The sequence below is a fragment of the Equus asinus genome, chromosome 28 (assembly GCF_041296235.1).
Source record: "Equus asinus isolate D_3611 breed Donkey chromosome 28, EquAss-T2T_v2, whole genome shotgun sequence".
NCBI classification, from domain to species: domain Eukaryota; kingdom Metazoa; phylum Chordata; class Mammalia; order Perissodactyla; family Equidae; genus Equus; species Equus asinus.
Window position 1 is genome coordinate 47439977 of NC_091817.1, and position 19396 is coordinate 47459372.

Below are 19396 nucleotides of genomic sequence, written 5' to 3' on the forward strand. Positions count from 1 at the left end.
TTTGGGGCTGGCAGAAGTGCGGGCTGGCACCGGGGGCCGAAAGTTGAAACCCACAACTAGGCGCTGGGGCGGCCGTCTCGGGGTGGGGGGAGGGGTACTAGTTTGCCTCTGGGCTCTTAAGTGTGAAAGCTGTAGATTAGAGGGTTTTCCAGAAAGGATGTACAGGGAGAGACCCCAGGGGCATCGGAGCAACGCTCGGAGCTTTGGACGCGCGCGGGGTCAGAGCCCGGGGCGCCGGAATGCGCCAGGGCCTGGGGCGTCGGGTGAGGCTTGACCCATTAACCCGGCACTTCCTGGAGCGGCGGGCGGCGCGGGGGGTGGGCTCGAGGCTCCTCCGCGCCCGCCGCCGGTGGGGGCGGGGCGGAGTCCGGGGTGGAGGGGAGGCTGGGGCCCTCAGCCTTTCGCCGTGCCGCTTGTGGGTGCCCAGGAATTTCAGGACGCTCCCTGAGTCATTCCAGTCTGTCAAGTGCCTGGGTGAGGTAGGGTGGGGGGGGTGCCAGGAATGGGGAGGCGCGGCGCTGGGGCCAGAGGCCCAGTGGGTCGTGCCAGTTTCTGGAGTCGGGCGGCCTCGCCTCTGACCGCAACCCCAGCTACTTAATGATCCCCCTGGCGGAGCGGCGCCTCCGCGGGCTCTCCAGCCGCTGGGACGTGGGATCTTTAAAGAACTACCCCGGCCCCCACCCCCCGCATTGTGGCCTTCCCCAAAGTTACTTAAAACGGGAGGGGGGGGCAGTTCCTAGAATTTTGGGAGGAAGGCTCAGAGGCCCGAGTTAACATTCAACCCTTTCAAGTGGGGGCAATAAGGTCACGCATCTTGGGGGGCGGGTAGACGCACACAGCCTATTTTGCGTCGCCCCCTCCGTAACACGCACACCAGCTCCAAGAAAGTTGTCCTCCGGAACACGTGAGTTTGTCGGTTCGCTCAGTATTGGGCCTGCTCTGTGCCAGACGCTGTTCTAGGCGCCCGGGAAGTGATCGCGAGACGTGCCAGGGCTCTGCTCGCGTGGCGGGCATTTTGGAAGCGACTGCTCCCTACTTTTGGAATCAAGCGGCCGGTTTTGGACACCAATGTATCGGGGACCCCTAAGCAGTCGAGCCAGGGGCTCCCGGGAGTCTGAGGGTGGCACTGCCCCTACCTGCTGGTGTCCTCGGCTCACCTGGCTGGCCTAGCTGAGGGGCGTGTGCCCGCGCGGGTGTACCCGGGCGCCCGTCGGTGCGCGCGCGCGCGCGTGTTTGCGGCTGAAACCCGACACCTCCCGCTGGCTGAGGTCAGGGAGCCGGGAGCGAGCCAGTGGCCCGGGAGTGGGCGGCGTTGCGCTTGGGTGTGTCCTCGGCGGCGGCGACAGCAGCAGGTGTTTCTTGGCCGGGGCCCCGGAAGCTCCACCTCCCCAGCGGCCCGAGCCGCCGCCGCCGAGCAGCCCCGGGTGAGATAAGCAGTTTAGACAAACACTGGGCGACGGTGGTTCCAGCATGTGTCAGCCGAGGCGGAGCTGCGGGGCCCTGGCATGAAAGGTGAGCGCGTCGCGCCGGGCGGGGGGGGGGGGTCTCCGCGCTCCCCTCCACGGGCGCCCGCCTCTCCTCCTCCAAGTTCGCGGGTTCCGCGGGGGCGGCCGCCAACGGCTCTCGGGCAACTTCCCCCAGAGTGTGAGCGGCGATAAGAGCCGGGCGGGCGGGCAGGCGACCAAAGGCTCCCCGCCCGCCGCGGGTCGTAGCCCGATGGGCCTGGCTCCGGGCGGGGCTTCGTGGCTGCTTTCGGTGAGGGGCGCATAAGTGCGCGCGGGCGAGTGGGGTGCGCGCGGGGGGCTCTCGGGGAGCGGTCCGGAGCCGGAGTGAAAACTTTGCGGCGGCGGCGGGGGAGGGAGCGAGGGGGGCGGCCGCGCACCCCCGCGGCAGGTGCTGGCGGCGGCTAGGGGGGGGCGCTCGCCTGCCCGGGCCGCGAGAGGCTTGGGTTTTTGTCTCGGTTCCCTCCCCCTCTCCTGCGAGCGGGGGAGACCGCTGGGAGGGCGGGACTGCTCCCTCCGGGGTCTCCGACCCCCGCGGCCTGCTTCCCAAGGGCGCGCCCCGGGCTCCGCCGCTTCTCTCCTCCCTCCCTCCGGCCGCCGTGGCTGGAGCCCTTCCCCTGCCCCTCCCCCTGCTGAAGATGGCTGCCCCGGCTTCGAAGGTGGGAGGGTGATTGCATCCGCTGCCCCCCACTCGCGCTGCCCTTTTTCCCTCCCTGGCCCTTCCTGCTCCGCTTGGATGCGCCTCCCCGCCCCCAGCCCTCCCGGGCGCGCGGCCGCGCTGATGGGCGGCGAGTGGCCCGACCGAGTGGAGCCGATTCAATTATATTGCAGCACCAGAGACACCTCCTCGGCCGCCCGCCCGCCTCTCCAGCAGGCTAATTAAATTCCCTCCGTGGAGGCGGAGCGGGCGTTGGGCTCGCCTCCCACACCCCCTTGGCGTTTCTCCTCCGGAGCTCCGGGTGGGGGACGAGGGGACCACTCAGGAGTGTGCGGCGGAGGATCGAGGCGCGGCTCGTGGGGAGAATGGGCTTCCTCGGGTGGAGAGAAGGGATGCCGCGACGCCCCCATGTGATGGGGCCGGGGGCCCCTGGCTGGAGCGCCGGCTTTAAGTTTTCAGGGCTGAGTGCCTGGCGGGGAAGCACCTGCCGGGGCCCCCAGCTGGGTGGTGACTACCAGCCGGAGTTGAGTCCATTTGGCTCTTGTTTTGTAAACTAGCCTTTGTCTGTGAAGTGCGTCTGAAAGACATTAAACCCTTGTTAACCCCTGCCGTGCCTTATCTGGGGCCCACACAGGTTGGAGTTTGGAAACAAAAAGCGAGACCACCAATGGAAAAAAGGGCTCCTTTTGTGAAAGGAGCTGGAACAAAAGGCCCAGCGTACTCTGGGTGGGAGTCTCCAGCTTAAGCCGATTTCCAGGAGGCGGGAAGAGGGGCTGAAGGTCTTGGGGGGGTGCTTTGAAATGTGTCGCCTGGTTGGCCGGCTGGGTCTTCTCCCATAGGATTCTGTGCCTCCTCTGCCCCCAAGGAGTGGAAGGGGGACCCCAGGTGAACAGCCTGCCTCTGGGCCTCCCTCGGTGTTACTCAAGTTGGGGACAGGTTAAGTGTTGCTCACCCTGTGTTTATGGGCTGTCTCCACCCGCATGGATGGCGGAACCTGAGGCACGGGCTGTGCCTGACTCAGCCGGGCCTAGCCGCAGGTGAGGGGGGCCCAGGACACAGGCTCTGACTGGCAGCCCGTGTGTCATCCCAGCTGCCTGCTGTGCAGGGGCGCCGCCCCGCCCAGGTGGTCTGGGAAGCGCCTAGCAGGCCTGGCTCTGCAGGAGCAGCTGCCCTGCTAGTTCACCACGGCCCCATATTTGCGCAGTCCTGACCTCTGGGTGAAAGGGGTGTGGGGGCCCGCATGGCCAGTGGGGGTTGGCTTTTGTCACTTTGTCTGGAAGCAGGAGTCCCCAGCCAGGAGGGGAGGGGGGCAGCTGGAGCCAGCGGGGTTTGACCCTGGGAGTTCTTCTTTCTGTGAACCTTGGGGGCGGTGTGACTCTGGAGCTGGTGAGCAGCCAGGGCATGACCCGGGGTCAGCCCTGCCCTGAGAAGGGAGGTGGGGAGGCCCGGCCTGCTTTCCAGGCCCTCATATCTGTGGGGCCAGGCTCGGAACAAGGCCATTGGCTGTCCTCTACAGCGCAGGCCCTGACCTGTTGGGGACAGCTTTCAGAATTCTGGCTTGTCAGTTGAAAAGGGTTTCTAGATCCCCCAGCTTGGTTTTGTAAAACTGTTGGTGGCCAGGCTGCCCCAAACCCAGTGAAGCCAGAGCCTCTGGGTTCCTGGCTCCTGCCTGGCGCGTTCTGAGTTTCCCTGGGTGATTCTGATGTGCAGGCTGGGCCTGAGAGGTCCCCTGACGTGTGAGCAAACTGTGAGGTCCAGGGGGCCTGGGGGCCGGCACCAGAGCTCACAGCAAGAAGCGAACGCCTCTGGAAGCTCTGACGGCCTTTGCAAAACTGTCCCCTTGGGCAGTTCTCTGGCTGCCAGGAACTTCCTTGTCTCTGGGGGAAGTGCGAGGGCTGCAGATCCCAGAGCCTTGTGGTTTCAGAGCAGAAGCCAGGGCCCCTGGCCTCGGCATCTCTGGCCAGAGACCAGAGCAAGGTCTACCCAGCGCCACGCTGTGGCCGCCCTGGGTCCTGCACCTGTTGGCCTCAGGCCTCCCTGGCCCACTGAGGCCCTGATTGCCCTTCTGGCAGGTGGTGTCCACCCTCCCCTGCTCTGAAGCAGGAGGGGCCTCCGGGCTCGAGCCCCACCAGCGGTGGGTGCCGGCAAGCAGGAGCTGGCTGCTGTCTCTCCTCGGCCCGGGGAACTCGCCGGGGCTTGTGGAGTCAGCCAGCAAGGCCGGTTTTTCCTGGCTCCACGCGGAGGCCAGAAATTCCCAGCCTGGGTTACTCCAAGTCCACGCCGGGCCGGGCTGGGCTGGGGTGGCAGCACGTTAATTGCTGCTGTTACAGCGACATGGCGGTCTCCAGACCCCAGGCTGTGGGAGGCCGCCTGCCCCCTTCCCTGGTGTGCCAGAGAGCAGGTTTTTTTTTTAAGCGTCAGGGATCCGAGTTTCTGGTGACATTTCAGCCTGGCTGCTCGGCTGGCTTCAGTTTCTCCGCTCGCACAGAGCTCGGTGTGGGCCACCGAGCCGCTGGCTTCACTTGCCCACGCCAGCCTTTCTCCCCTGCCGAGGCCACAGGCGGCAGGTGACGTTTTCGAGTGTTCCTGTCAATGCGAATTTATCGAGCGCCTCCTGTGAACCCGGGAGGTGTGCAGACAGATAACACGGGAGCGCGGCCGAGCGGCCCCTGCACGCCTGCCAAAACACGCACCGGGGGCCTTTTAATCTCGCCTCTGCAGCGTCTGCCCCCACCAGCCTCTCTGTTCACGCCTCGGCTCCAGCAGGACGGACCCGCGGGCATGCACACGTGGTGCCTGGGCCTGGCCTGGCTCACCTGCCCCTCCGCCTCCAGCTCTCCAGTCGGCTGCAAACCCCCCCCCCCCCCCCCGGGGTCCCTGGGGCCAGCCCCTCTGCCCCTCCGCCCCTCCCTTCCTGGTGCTCTGAGCATGTTCCCAAGTTCAGAGGGAAGCAACTGCCTGGTAAGGGGAAGTGAGAAAAGCCTCCCCCGAGGGTGGGATGGGGGCCAGGCCCGGAGGGAAGAGGCTGTAGGTAAGGGAAAGGAACTGGACGTTTGCAAGCATCTATAAGAAAAGGGGGACCTGCCTGAATGTGAGGCTTTGTGGGGTCCCAGTAGGACTTGGGAGCTTTGTGGGGGGGGGGACTTAAGTGAGGAAGGTTCAGACCAGGGTGCTCACTTCAGAATCACCCGCGGAACTGTAAAAGCCCCGGGCCCCGGCTGGACCTGTGGCCAGTTAAGCCCGCATCTCTAGGGGTGGGGCCCAGACATCTGTATTTTGTAAAAAAAAAAAAAAAAAAAAAAAAAAAAAAACCCCACCCTCCCCAGGTGAGAGCTGAACTGGAGGGTCTTCTGTGGGGGTGGAAGGGGAAGGTGGGCTGGTGCTCGTTAAGGAAGATGAGGGTCCCACCTGGGAAGCTGGAGTCTGCCGTGTTTGCCCCAGGATTGGATCGGGCAACCCAGCGAGCCAGGACAAACACCCGCTTGGAACCGGGCACCCCTCACCTGGCTGGAGGAGGTGCTGGAAAAGCACAGTGGGCGTGGAGGCCCTGGCCACCCACGACCCCATCACCAGGTCCCTGGATGGCTCCGGGCTTTGTAAAATCCTGAAGGTAATTGTCTTACGTGGCCCAGGTGGGCTGCCAGCTACCGGCCCTTCTACAGGCCCTTCAAATGCAAGGTCGTCTGTGGACAGGTGGCTCCTGTGTCTGGCTGGAGCTCCAGCCAAGCCATCCGATTCTGGAACTGGTTCCTCCCGCTGGAGGAGTTGACATGCATGAGGGGATGCACGTTGTAGTGGCTTTGGGGCTGCCAGACCCAGGTGGGGGCACCCCACACGGGCACGTGATGTGGACCCTTCCACCGTAGTCAGTTCGCACTGCCGTTTCCCCTCTGTGTGATGGGGATGCAGAGGCCTTCTCCTGGTGGTGATTTAGAAGACATACTGCATGCCACCTGCCTGCCCCCAAGGGGGTAAATGCAGGGAAAGGCTGGACCCCACCTGGGCGCGGGGTCAGCCCCTAGCGAGTGTCTGCTGTTAGTCTTAGCATGCTGATCTGCACACGTCTGTCCCTAGCTAGGGTGTTCACATCCGCCTCTCGCTCAGCCTGTGTGTCTTTAAGCACTTGACTCCCGGCCTCAGTTTTCTCATCTGTAAGATAGAAACGACGGGCAACGGCCCCTGCGTCCTCGGGCTGTTGGGGCTCCATGCTTTCTTGGGAAGTGCTCAGAGCGCTCCTGTGTGAGGTCGGTCAGAGAAGACGCACCAGATCATCCTGTCTTGGTGACTAGTACTCACTCCTGGGGATTTAGTTTATGAAACTGCGGAGGCTCTGTTCCCCACCCCACCCCTTGCAGGGTTTGGGGTGGGAAGGGGCTACGGCGACTTTTCCCACCAAGACCCCAGGGCCCACGGTGCCGGAGCACGCCTGCAGACCCTCCTCTGCCGGGGCTGCAGCAGCCAAGGGTGTTCTGGAGCCTCGTCCACCCCCAGGGTCTTGGAACTGCACAGTGTGCACGTGCACCCCTTTTTCAGCTGACTCGTTCCCCCAGACGGTGGCGGATTGCGCCCTGGGTCTGGGAGGAGCGGGGTGCTGTTTCACGTGGCCACTGCCCCCCGCCCTGCCCTTCCTGCACAGATGGTGGGTCTGTGGCCACAGGCAGCAATGAAAGCAATTGATCTGCGATCCTGGTCAGGGCGGCATTGACGCTGGGTGGGGAAGCCGTCCTGGAGAGGAGTCTGTGTCGGGCAGAGGAGGAGGGGGACCAGGCGAGCAAGCTGGGGGGTGGGCAGGGGCCTCCTCTGTGCTCACCCCAAGTCTCCCCCGGAGATGACCTAGAGCCTGGGGCTCCACCTAACAGGTCACCCAGCCCCTCTAGGGGCGGGAGGGACCAGTGTCCCCGTGTGACTCCAAGCAGTGGTCTCGGTCGGTCTCCTCTTCCCTTGAGGAGGCTCTGACTTGCAAGGTAGGGGTTACCGCCATTTGATCATTAGCTAAGAGAGGTGGGGGCCCCACAGGGCTCATCTCCCTCCGCCGGCTCCCGCCCACTGCCATCATGCAGCCGATGACCAGTAGAGGAGAGACAGGTCCCTCCTACTGAGTTTCCCTCCTCTTTGAGTGTGTTTTTGTCAGTTTTTTGCGATGCTATGTGGTCTTTCTCTCTCCACGTGACTATGAGGATTCCGGGACTGGATGGTGGCGTGGAAGATACGAAGTTGAGTGCGGTTGAAGCTGAGATTCTTAGGCGGGAACCTTGGAGGGACTTGTGCGTCCCGGAGGGTGCTCGTCCCCTCGTGACTGGGTGGGGGAGGCTAGTTGTCCCCATTTCACAGATGAGAAAACCAAGGCTCTGAATCAGCCCCTGGGGAGTGCCGGGTGCCCCACTCTGCTCTCAGGGGGCCCGTTTAGGTGGTCTCTTGGAAAGGCTTTCTGGTTGGGCTCGCAGGGGGAGCGGAGGTGCGGGCCGAGATTGTATGTCTTAAGTCAGACTGACGTCCAGGCCTCGCCTTTCTGAGCACATAGACTTTTTGTGACTTGTTCTGTCCGTCTAAGCATCTGTCCTGTGAGACGTTCTAAGACCCAGGGGGCTTCCTTAGTAGGGATGCCAGACCCTGGAGCCTGTCGCTCCAGCCCCGGGAGTGCATTTGAGCTGAACAGCTGGTTTCCTAGTTGGAACCAGTAGGACTGCGTGGCATTGGTCCTCGGGGCCATGCTATCTGGTGGGGTGTTGGTGCTGGGTTTCTCCAGCCACGGTCCTCTGGACGTCGGGGTTTCGTGCCGTGGTTACCAGCAGCGTGCAGGCCACGCAGGGAGCCCACCACGAGCGTGTTCACACCCCGCACTGTTCTGCTGAACAGATCCCAGGAAGGGACACGGCTGGATGCGAAGTCTCGACAGCCTTAAAGATGCTGCTGGACTCCTCCGGGGGATGTAGGGCCTGCCCTCCGCCCACCTCAGCAAGCGGACCTGTGTTTACGTGACTCTGGCTAGTTGGGGGTCCATCCCTCTGTGCCCCTCTGTCCTTGGCTTCCGAGGAGCCTCGCTCCCCCCACGAGGGGAAGAAAACCCTTGGTTCAGCAGGTGCTTGTGCTGGAGGCCGATGTGCCAGGTGCAGGTCTCTGGGGCAGACCGGGCTGCTCCTCACGGCATGATCCAGGAGAACTCGCTCCCCCGGTCCCAGAGGGGAGCCCAGCGCCCCGAGAGCCAGTTCTGGGCCTCGGCGTCCTGCCTGGGTTCCCGGAACCTCACGGTTGTCCACCCGGGGCCTTGCAGGCGTTTGTGTTAGTTGCTTTTGAGAAGAAGGGAAGGATTATTTAGGCTTAGGCGCTTGGCTGCTTGGCAGTAGATGGAGGACAGTTGTGGCCAGAAGGGGGTGACCGGCTTGCTCTGTCCTGTGGCACAGTTGGGACGAGGGAGCTCACAGCTTCACTGTGTGACTGTTTTGCGAACTTTTGCCTGTTGGCCCCATTCTGGGGTCCATTTGTCCGCAGGGCAGTTGGTTTTTTCCAGGGCGGGGCACTTACGATGTCTGGGCATGGTACACGGGGCTTGGAAGATGGTAGAGGAGTCTGGGTGAGGAAACACCATTCGGACTTGGACTTTTCTGCATCCTCCCTTTGACACCCATATTCCCTCAGCCCAGTAAACATTCAGGGAGGGTGTTGAAACTCTGGGTTTGATGTGTAAAGAATTCTGTGCCGTAAGAGTCAGTGGTCTGGGTTCTTGGGTACCACAGGTCTGCGCACACGTACCCCCAGCGGTTTACAGGTGGGCTCTGTGAACTTGGTAAAACCGTTTGCAGAATTCAGTAGGTGTATTTGTCTGGGAGGACGTTCTGATGTATACGTTGAACCATTGTGAGAACGGGCGTTTTTGCAAAAGCAAAAAACTGTTTTATAATTTGGAGCAAGTCCTGGCTTGAGTGAACTTGGCTTTGATTCAAGCAAGACCCACCTGCGGTGGACACAGCCAGGATCCCGGCCCTCTTGCTGTGGGCCCTCATCCCTGAAGCTCTTCCTGCTGCATCCAGATCGAGGGAAGATCCGAGCTGAGAGTCCTGGCCGCTGTACACGCTGATTAAGCTCCTATGGATGCTGGTCATTGCATGAGCCCGCATAGTTTCACAGTGGGAGAGACCCCCGGCGTTGAGCAAGCCGGCCAGCCTGAGGCGATAGGGAGTGGTGGGGACTCTGGTGAGCTGGAGACTTTGGGACAGGCTAAGAGAGAACTGCCACTCTCAGGATTATGGTTTTGTGGCTTCTGATTTTTCAAGAGAAACTGGAAATCTTCATTCTGACTTGCAATTTCCTGTTTTAAAATGTCCATTGATTTGCATTTAAACAACTTGACTTCAGACCAAGTAAAAACAGGTCTGTGGGTAGAAGGAGGCCTCTGCCACCTCCTGCCTGGCCATCCCCTGTCCGCAGAGGACGGACAGGGAAACTGAGGCTCAGACCATGCAGTGGCCTGGCAGGGCCCCACCGAGAAGTCGAGTGGGAGCCAGGCTGGGAGCTGGTCTTCTGGCTGGTTTTTCACCAACAATTCAGTCTCCTGGCTCAGCCCCCGGCTGGTCCTGCCACGTGGGGAGCTCCTGGCCTGCCTGAGCGGGATGCCAGCTGTCACCCTTTTCTGCGTTGATTGAACCTGGCTGAGGACCTGTGCAGATGCGGCTCGTGTTCATCCCGTCCCTGTCCTGCAGCCTGTGAACCTACTCAGTGCCCTTAGGGGCTGGGGGCCAGTGGAGAATGCCTGCCCTGCACAGACAGCTTTTGTCCCTCCACGTGGCATTGGAGGGACAGGTGCTCCTGTGTCCTCTGTCCCACCTTCTCTTCCGTCACCTGGGGGGAGGGCACCCGGATTCCTGGCCCCAACCTCCTTACTGCAGGGAGGGAGCGGAGAGCGGGGTCCTGGGGGTGGCCAGGCCCCAGCAGGCAGCGGCTCTGCTTCCAACTCCATCCTCCAGTCCTCCGAAAGACCTGGCCTTGACCCCTGCCCTACGGCTCCATGGAAACTTGGAGGCCTTCTGTGCTGCCTCCTGGCCAGGTTGGGTTGTCTCCTTGGGGACCGCTTGTCTGCCCTGGAGGCCTCTGACCCCCGCCCCTTCCTGCACCCTGGCCTCGGAGTCCCCCGAAAGGGCCCCTTTGTCAGCGGGGCGAGGCTCGGCGTGGCCTGGTTAGCTCCGGTGCCACAGGCACACAAAAGAGTCGCTCCCCTGGTTGTTGCCGCAGCCTCTGGTGGCTCTGGCATGGGTGCCCTCCAGCCTCGAGCTTTGGGAATGTGGGGATCAGGGGGTGGGGGTAGGGTCTCAAGGTCAGATCTTGGTCTCTCTTCCCGGCTCTGGGCCATCTCTGATGCTCGCTTGTCCCATCATAAAGTGGATGGGGCATGTAGGTGGGCCGTGTCGCAGCAGTTACATGCCTGGGGTCTGCAGCATGGGAGGCGACCCCCAGTAGGGGGTCATCTCTAGTGTCCTCTATCTAAAGGGACATTGTGGGTACAGCAGCAAGGACAGCTGGCTTCACGTCCCGGCTCCTCGGCCTCTCAGCACGCTTCCCAGCCTTGGTTTATCCGTCTGGAGTTGGGGAAGGAGGCAGGCCATGCGGGGCAAGTGTGTGGTAGGAGGCTCCCTGGCCCGGGTTCACAGGGGCCCACCCACGTTTGGGAGGCAGCCTGTGCAGAGAATGGGAAGGGAGCCGCGGGGAGCACTGAGGCCCGTGGCCCAGCGTGGCAGGTGCAAGGGTGAGGAGGGGTGGGAATCAGGCCAGCTGGGGTCAGTCAGTTCTAGGCTCAGCTCTGGGCCACCTGTCTGCTGGGGTCTGTTCCTATGAAGGGTGACTGATGCTCTGGGTGCAGCAGCTGTTGTGTGCCGGCCCCAAAGTGCACGGGGGAAACGTTCCTTCTGGTTATTATCACTACCGACAATATTGTTGGCGGCTGCCTCCCAGAGGCCTGGGTGCTGGGCTGCAGCCTTGACCCTGTCTCAGCCTTTTCTTGGCTTCGTCGGACACTTCCCGGCGGCTCTCTGGCCTTCCGACTCCCGCGCCGCTGGTTTTGTGCGTCTTCCCACCCCAACCCCTCCCGGGACGGCCCAGCGCCCCCTCGCCGCTCGCACGCAGCCCTTCATCTGTCTGTCCCAGGCTTCTCCAGACGCAACAGCCGCTTAGAATAATCGCCGTCAAATGTCGCTGCCATCTGTCGCCTGACTTCCGTCCTCTGCCTCCACCCGGAACCTCGGGGACTCCCGCTCATCTGGGGCCTTGAGCCTCAACCCCCAGACTGTCCTTGGAGGCCTCTGTCAGTGGGCGCCGACCCTGTGCCCCCTCCTGTCCCCTCACCGCCTGGCTCCCCCTGGGCCCCCTCCCTGGGAGCCAGCCTCGGCCCCACGGCCTAGCCTCGGCTTCTCCCTGGAGCAGCGCGCACGCTGAGCGGCCTGTGTGAGCGCTCTTCGCCGCCGTCTCCCTAGAACCCAGATCCAGCCCCCTGACGGCCCCCCACCCCGCTTACTCACACAGCAGTGGGTGGGCAAGGCTGGGAGAGCCCCAGATGTTGCCTACCACCCCCATGCACCACAGGGGCGTCCTGTGGCCTGGGCCGAACCCACCCCCTCACAGGGGCTGCGAGTCTGCCAGGAAGGGAGCTTTGTGGTCGGCCCGCCCTGTGGTGCCCATCTTGGGGTGGGCTCCCCGCTGGGGCCGGGCTCCCATTCTCCTTGATTGGGGTTCCGGTGGACACATTGCAGCTCCTGAGCTCCTTCAGCATCCTGTAGTAAGTTAATAAATGCTGCTGAGTGACAGGCCCACGGGGGGAGGATGGCAGCCTTGTTACTCATTTCACTCCTGGGCCAGGGTCTCCTGTGGGGGCGCCTGCTGGCCTCCCGTCCCCTCCCCTCCCCTCGTTCTCTGGCCCTTCTCTCTGGTTCCGGGTCAGCATCCAGGCCATCTGCTGGGCCTTTCCCCGCTCCAGCAATTAGCAATGGCTTTGGCCCAGCCTCCGGCTGCTGGGGCCCCAGCCGCCGGGAGGACCTCCAGTTTGGGAACTCAGGGCAAGAGAGAGGGCCCCAGTACCCTTAGAAAGGCGCAACCCGAGGGGGCCTCCTTGGATGAAAAAGAACATTAAGGCCTCAGCAGGCCACCCCTGTGCACCCCTCCCCACTCCCCCCGTCCCCACCCCCGGGAAGAATTGCTTCGTGCGAGTGAGCTCGGAACACGCCAAAGGCAAATATAATAATGAATTTATTATGAAGCAGCTCAGCTCCCGGGGTCACGTGGCGCCCCACGCCGCCACCACCGCCCGCCGGGGTGTCTGCAGCAGCTGACCCGGCCTTGTCAGGGCAGCAGAGACATCGCCCCTCGGGGGGCTCGGGGGGCGCCGGAGCCGGGGGACGCCCTTTATTTGTTCACAAACATTTCTTTCTGCGGTAATGAAAAATTACCAAGAGGGGTGATTAGAGGATCTGAGTCCAGATTGCGTGCGCAGGGCCTTAAAGTGAAGCCCTGCCGTGCCCGGCGCACTGGGTGTAATTACCCCCGGCGGGGGGGGGGGGGGGGGCGCGGGGGGAGGGGGAAGGGCGGACTGGTGCTTGAACTGGGAGCCAGCAGAAAATTCATCTCAGCTATTAGCTTGTAATTACAGAGCATGGAGGCAGCAGGCCTGAGGTCTGGTGCCGTGGAGGAGCGGGGATGAAAGGAAGCGGTAATTATGGCATCCGCGGGAGGCCGTGGGGAGGCCGCGCTGTGCTGATTAATGAGGCCTCCACCCTCACACGGAGCGGGGAGTGGGCGGGGGAGGCTGATGGAGTGGTAGGGCCTCCCCCCTTTAAACCCCACTGTGGGGGCGTTTGGACAACAGGCCCTTCGCCGTGGGGGTCTGTTCTGAAGAACCAAGAACAAGGTGGGTTTCCGGAGAACATCCGCCAGTCGCCATCCTTGCTCGCGCCTCTGCTCTTGCGTTTTTCTTCCTTGCCTTTTTTCCTTTTTTTTTTCTGACCATATCAGAAACCTAGGCAGAGGAGAGAAAAAAATGTATTGATTGAAGATACCATACTTTGGTGGAAGGAGCTGGAGAGGCAAGGGCCTCCCCCGGCCATTCTGGGACGGGGCCATCTTTGCTCCTCCAGACCCCCGCCGTCCGTGCAGTGGGGCGCCTGGGGATTTTGGGGGTGCTGTTAGCCCGGTGGCTTCTCCTCTCCTCCTGCCCTCAGTGTCTGGGATGGTGATGGGCTCTTGGTTCTGCAGGGTGGGCCCTGGCCTGGTCCAGTCGGCAGGAAGCTGAGGCCCAGAGGGTCCTGGGCCCTGGGCTTGAGGGTGCCCAGGATCGAGCAGTTGGATCTTGCCTCTGGGTGGTCTGGCTGCGGCTCTTTTCTCCCAGGGAGTCAGGGGGCAGCTGAGGGTGGCAGGAGGTGAGTGTCCAGAACAGGACAGCAGGATGTGCTGTAAACCAGAAGGCCAGGCGGCCACACGACCCGGCTTGTGCTCCCGCTGTGTCACCCGTGTCAAGAGAGCTCGTGCAGCGCAGAGAGAGTACAACCCTGCCGCCCCCGGCCCCCATCCATCACTGGCCTTCATGCTGCGAGCTTATTCCCAGCTGTTAGGATAATGAATTTACATGAGCTGATAATGTAGATAAGAATTCAGTCAATGGCCAGGGGCGCAGAAGTTAATAAATACCTCTCTAATGAAAGCAGGGGGAACAGGCCCCCGTCCCTCAGGGCCTCCTGAGGGTGCAGGGGCTGCCCCAAGGCCCACTCTCCTCCCTATGCGCCCCTGGGGCCTCCACAGTCACAGGGGTCCTGCTGGAGCCCCAGCAAGAGGACACTGGGCGGCCTGGGTGGAAGAGCAGCCAGCAGGCCCTGGAGTGACCCCAGCCTGTGCCTGAGGGGCACGGTGGGTGGTGGGCTCCCAGAGGCTGTGTGGATCTGCAGCAGGTCCAGGGTGACCCTTTACAGGGTCTCTGGGTCCCCCGAGTTTGGCTTTGTGTCCTTCTACGTCCAAGGTGCGAGGGAGCTGTCACCTGGGCTGCTGGTGGTCCCGGTGCCCCCTCGCCTCCCATCCCTGGGCTCCCCCTTCCTAGTGCACACGCTGTGGAGGATGCTAATTTTAGACTCTCCTAATGAAGCTGCTCATTTGGAATGCTATTTTAAGTGACCTGACATCAGCAGAGCAGCTTTCCTGGCTCAGCTGCTCCAGAGCCCACGGCTGACACCACGGCAGGGTCCCGGGTTCGCTGAACCTAAACTGTGCGGCTTTGGCCAGGCCCTCCCCCGTCTGGCCTGGTTTTTGTCCCCATCGGCTGATCGGTTTTATAATAATAATAGTGACCCTCCTGGCATGTGCCAGGCACACTGTGAAGCCCCCTCACATAAGTTAGCTCCTTGAATCCTCAGACAATTGACCTCATGACGTAGATTTTATTTATCTCCATCTTAGAGATGAGGAGGCTGAGGCCCAGAGAGGCAAAGTAACTTGCCCGAGGCCACAAAGCCAGACTCGAGCCCCAGGTGTCTGGCAGCCAAGTCAGTGCTAATCCTTGACTCCAGGCCTTGGCCATACCGCCTGTCCTCTGTCAACACCATGCACAGGAGGAGGAGGAGAACACCCTGATGGCAGCCTGGGGCTGGAGCTGGGCTTCTGGAGCGTGGTGTCCATTGTGCTCCATGGTCCTCAACTGGCCGATGGCTAGCAGGTGCCAGGATGGCTGAGAAAGGACTCTTGTTAGGAACCTGTGTTTTCTGGCCATCAGGCTGCTGGGGCACGAACCCGTTGTGCCCCCTGGGTTCTTGGGTTTCCCCGCTGGTCTCAGTGGTTGTGGGCATGTGGCTGCTGACCCCCCACCTCTGCTCTTCCAGAAAGAGGACGAGCGGGGGTCAGCCTCGGGGCGGCTGCTGCTGTGGGCACCCGCTGGCAGCTGGGGGGCTGCCTGCTGGCCAGGGGCACAGGGGCCTTTGTTCCCCAGGTACAAGCCCTCGTCAGAGAGAATGGTGTTCCCTGGAGCTTGCCCCCGCCTCAATGTTGCCTTTTATGCACCAGCTCCTGGCCTCCCGTGGCCGCCCCCAAGCCCAAGCCGCGCCCCCAGATGGCTCTTCCCTCCTCGCAGGGCTCTGTCTGGGGTTTGGAGCAGCATCGGGTCCTCGTGTGTCATCCCTACCAATGCGAGGCCATTGGCCTGATTTACTCCCCTCGGATGCACCGTCGCTGTGGGAGCGGGGCCCAGGCTGGGCAGGTGGCCTCAGGAGGGCAGGGGATGTTAATGGAAGACTTATTTATGGTGTGACCCGCCCGTCCGAGCTGGAGGCCAGCCTGTATTGATTAGGCCGCAGGGCGGGAGAAGGTTCAGTCTTCTCGTTGACACGCGGCTGGGACTTGAAAGACGGGGGGCGGCTGGGACTTGAAAGACGGGGGGCGCGTGGGAAGGTGGCGGTGTCCGCCCCCCCGCGGCGTCTGATGTCACTCTCGGCGGGCGGCGCTCCTCAGCTCCTCTGCTACCGCAGCCTGAACCTGGCCTGGCTCGAATGGGGTCCCCGCTCCCGGGGGGGCGGGTGGGTCTGCAGCTGTGTGTCTTTACCTCCCAGGGCAGGGTGGGTGTGTAGGGAGGGGCCGCACAGCAGCAGGGGCTGTGTCCTCCCCCCTCCTGTCCCCTTCTGCGAGGTCCAGTCTCAGGTGGACACCCGCTGGGGACCCCAGGTGGCTCTGGGGCTCGGGAGGGCATGGTGGCATCAGGTGAGGGCTCCAGGCCAGCCTGCTGGGGTCAGACCCTGGGTCTGCGCTGCCTGTGTGAGCTTCAGTTTCCTCTTCCCTGCAGTGGGGGCAGCAGCGGTGGTGGCCTTGCGGGTGCCGTGCGGGAGGCCTGGCAGGAACCTGCTGGTGAAGTAGGAGCAGCTGCCCTGGCGTCTTCACTGTCTTCATTAGTTCCTTCCTTTTCCTCTCCACTGGCGGTTTTCTCTTTGTTCCGAGGATGCTGGCCTTGGGCCCCTGCCTCAGTTTCCCTCCCCCCTGCAGCGGTTCGGGGCTGTTTTCAGATCCTCCCACACCCGCCCAGCCCTGGGCTGCCCGGGAGAGGTTGCAGGCTGAGCTGTTTGGAGTCTGGAATCCCCCAGGGACCTGGGCAGCCTGGTTCTCTATTACAGGTCCAAGGGCCAGCCTGAGGGGCACGGGTCTGCCCCTTGTATGGGACCTGCGGGGGCACGGCCCGTTCTTTCTGCGGTGCTGGCTCTGTCCTGCTTGGCCTGTCCTGCCAGGAGCTCCCCTGCATGCTGCCCGCTGGCGCCGGCCCTGCGGACCCGCTCTGGTGCTGGGGCCTCCTGCTCTCTGGGTGACGCTGGTTCTTCTTTTCCTGTTTCAGGCATGAGCCATGAGCCCAAGTCCCCTTCACTAGGGATGCTTTCCACCGCGACCAGGACCACCGCCACCGTCAACCCCCTCACCCCTTCGCCGCTCAATGGCGCCCTGGTGCCCAGCGGCAGCCCCGCCACCAGCAGCGCGCTGTCGGCCCAGGCCGCGCCGTCCTCCAGCTTTGCCGCCGCGCTGCGCAAGCTCGCCAAACAGGCGGAGGAGCCCAGAGGTAAGAGGCGCGCCCACCAGGCTGCGGCCCGAGGGGGGACACGCCCCTGCCTGGCCGCCCAGACCTTGCCCGGCCCCCAGAGGGCAGGTGCGGCCGTCGGGGAGCAGCCGTCCCCCGCACAGGACCGCGCGTCCAGAGGGCTCTGCAGGCGGCCCGCACGCACTCCCGCTCCCTCTGCTGTCTTCCTCCTGCTGTTCGTGCTGGGGGCGTTGGTGGGGGCAGTGGGGTCTGGGCTGCGGACCCTCCTGGACCCCCGCTGCCCGCGAGCCTGCCAGCCCCAGCACCCCTGCTTGCTTAGGCTTCCCTTCCTGCTCTCTGCCACCTCTATCCTTCCTTGGCTCCAGGAGCCACTGTGGGGGCGGCCGGAGGTGGGGACCTATGCCTGGTGGCTGTGGTGGTGGAGGGTGGACGTGCTGGGCCACAGGAGCCCCCAGTGGCTTTGGAGGGAGTGCTGCACCCTGGAACCTCTCCCTGGAGCCCCTGGGCTGCTCCCGGGGAGCCTGTTCCCCAGGTGGTATGGTCCCCGGGGTAGGCCAGTAGCTCCAGGCCTCGATACCCCCTCTAGACGTGACGAGGAACATGGTCTCTGGAAACTCTCTTGGTCCTAGAGTGGGGATCTCTGGGACTACTCACCCACCATTGCTTGACTCCCCGAGGTGGGGATGGCGTGGTGGCATGGGCAGAGGTCCGGAGCTCTGGCTCTTGGTGTTGCCTGGGCAGTGACATGTTGTGTGACTTTGGGTGGACACTGGTCCTCTCTGAGCTTTAGTCTTCCGGTTCGTACCATGATGCTCACTATGGCTCTGGCTTCGGGCACTCCTCGGGTGACTGTCCGTCTGCCCATGTTAGTCCTGGTCAGAGCTGCTGGTTGGAAGAGTCGGGTGGGGGCAGTTTGCGGCTGGAGCTGCTGGGGGACCTGGGTCCCCGTGGACTCTGGCGTAGGCCTCTCTGGCCCTCTCTGGACCTGCTGCTCAGAGGCAGGGGGCCAACCTTCCAGGCAGAGGAGGCAGGTACCCCACATGCCTCTGCCCAACATCTCCCTCGCCCCCGAGGTCCAGGGCTGGGCATCCTGGGTCCTAGGGCCCCCAGAGAAGTGCGTGCAGGAGCTGCGTCTGTTTATAGACTCCAGGGGTGGGCTGGGGGTCTTCTGGTTTCTGAATCTCGCCTCTTCCTGGGCCCTTTCCGCTGCTTGGTTGTTGGGCAGGGGAGGAATTGGGGGAGAATGAGCTGGAGTTGACGGGCAGGGCGGGTATTGGCCCAAGAGGGAAGACCGCTGGAGCCTGGTTCCTGTGTCACTGGGGTCCACCCTCTCGCAGCCAGGTCTGCCTGCTGTGGGCTGCTCTGTCTACTTGGGCAGACCCTCCTGTCCCTAGGTGCACTCCCTTCCTTACCCCTTGCCCACCAGGGACTCCCGGCAGTGGCTGAGCGAGCCAGGCCCAGGAGCCTGGGTGTTGGGAGGCCCTGCCGTTCGGGGCCCTGGCTCACCTCGCAGCTGGGGATCAGATGGCCCAGAGGAGGCAGTGAGCTCCCTGCCCGGGCCCACCGAGGCCTCCGGACCAGATGTCTCGGGCCGGCTGCAGAGCGCCCTGAGCAGAGGGCCCACGGTGGGAGCCCAAGCTGGAGTAGAGGCTTGGGGGTCTCTCTGGAGGCAACAGGAGCCCCCGGGGGCAGAACTTGCCCGGCAGCTCCCAGGCTTGGCTGTCGTCCTTCCCGCCGTTCCAGAAGGCAGAGAACCGCGGCTGGCACAGCTTTCAAAGACAGCTCTTGGCACGTGGGAGGACGCTGGTTCCGTCTGGGCTGGGTCAGCCCCGGTGTCAGGGCTTTCTCCAGCAGCAGTGTCCACTCCTGGGTGGCTGGGCTTGAGTCCTGGGGTGATAACACCAGCTCTACGAGGATGTGGCAGTGGAAAGCGTTTCTCTCCTTGCCAGGGGGCATTGGAGGGGTCTGCAGACGTGGGCTCCCTCGGGCCCCAGTGGTCCTCTGTCTCCTCCCGCTGCCCCAGGCGGGCCCCGGCATCCGGCTGGAAGGATGGCCAGCAGGCAGCTAGTGTGCCAGAGGCCACCAGGCCTCTCTGGCCAGGAACAGAGTGTGCTGCCGGCAGGAGTCAGGCCTGGTGGCCCCAGGGCCCTCCCCCCTGCTGTGACCTTGGCGTCCTGTGTGACGCCCTGGGGACGGTGCCATGGGACTTTACAGCACAGGGTCAAGAGGGAGAGAGAGAGGAGCACAGCAAGCCAGGCTGGTCCCAGTGCTTACTGTCATCGGAGCGTGGCAGCCGTCGCCAGCCACCCCAAGGTTACACCATCCTTGTGACGAGAAGGCCAAGGTCTTGGGGGACTCAGCGCCCGTGGACCGTGGGGCGGTGTTGGACACTGGGACGCCCTGACACTCGAGTTCTGCCGTGTGTTGCCACTGGCCCTCGCCACCTTGTGTCCGGCGCCCACAAGCAAAGCCTGAGTTTAAAGCTGTAGAAGCCCTGAGCTCAGTTTGCTATTCTCCACCTGGTCAGCCCCGGTCGGGCCTCGTGTTGAAGAAATGAGATGCTCAGTTATGCTCCAGAGCATCCGCTGGCCGCACCCCGTGCCTGGTCCCCATGTTTCTCAGAGTCGCCCCAGCTCTGACCTTGCTGTCTCCCCGATCTGTGGTCTTGGCTGGCAGCCCAGAGTTGGCCGGTTACACAGACGG

The 19396-nt window shown here is 63.2% G+C and overlaps 1 protein-coding gene across 9 annotated transcripts in view; it reads left to right on the forward strand.

Annotated features, from left to right (window-relative positions):
- GSE1 (Gse1 coiled-coil protein) overlaps positions 1–19396 on the forward strand; it is a 404616-nt gene that overhangs the window by 349095 nt on the left and 36125 nt on the right. For 5 of the 9 annotated variants that reach the window (XM_044761015.2, XM_014838744.3, XM_014838661.3 and 2 more), the window contains one exon: positions 16496–16714. The exons of 2 other annotated variants lie outside the window; for them this stretch is intronic. In XM_044761015.2, the coding sequence (XP_044616950.2) occupies positions 16496–16714 (219 nt within the window). Of the gene's footprint in view, positions 1–1319; positions 1513–16495; positions 16715–19396 lie in introns of those variants that run through there. 2 more of the 9 variants (XM_014838878.3, XM_014838999.3) reach the window with 2 other exon arrangements.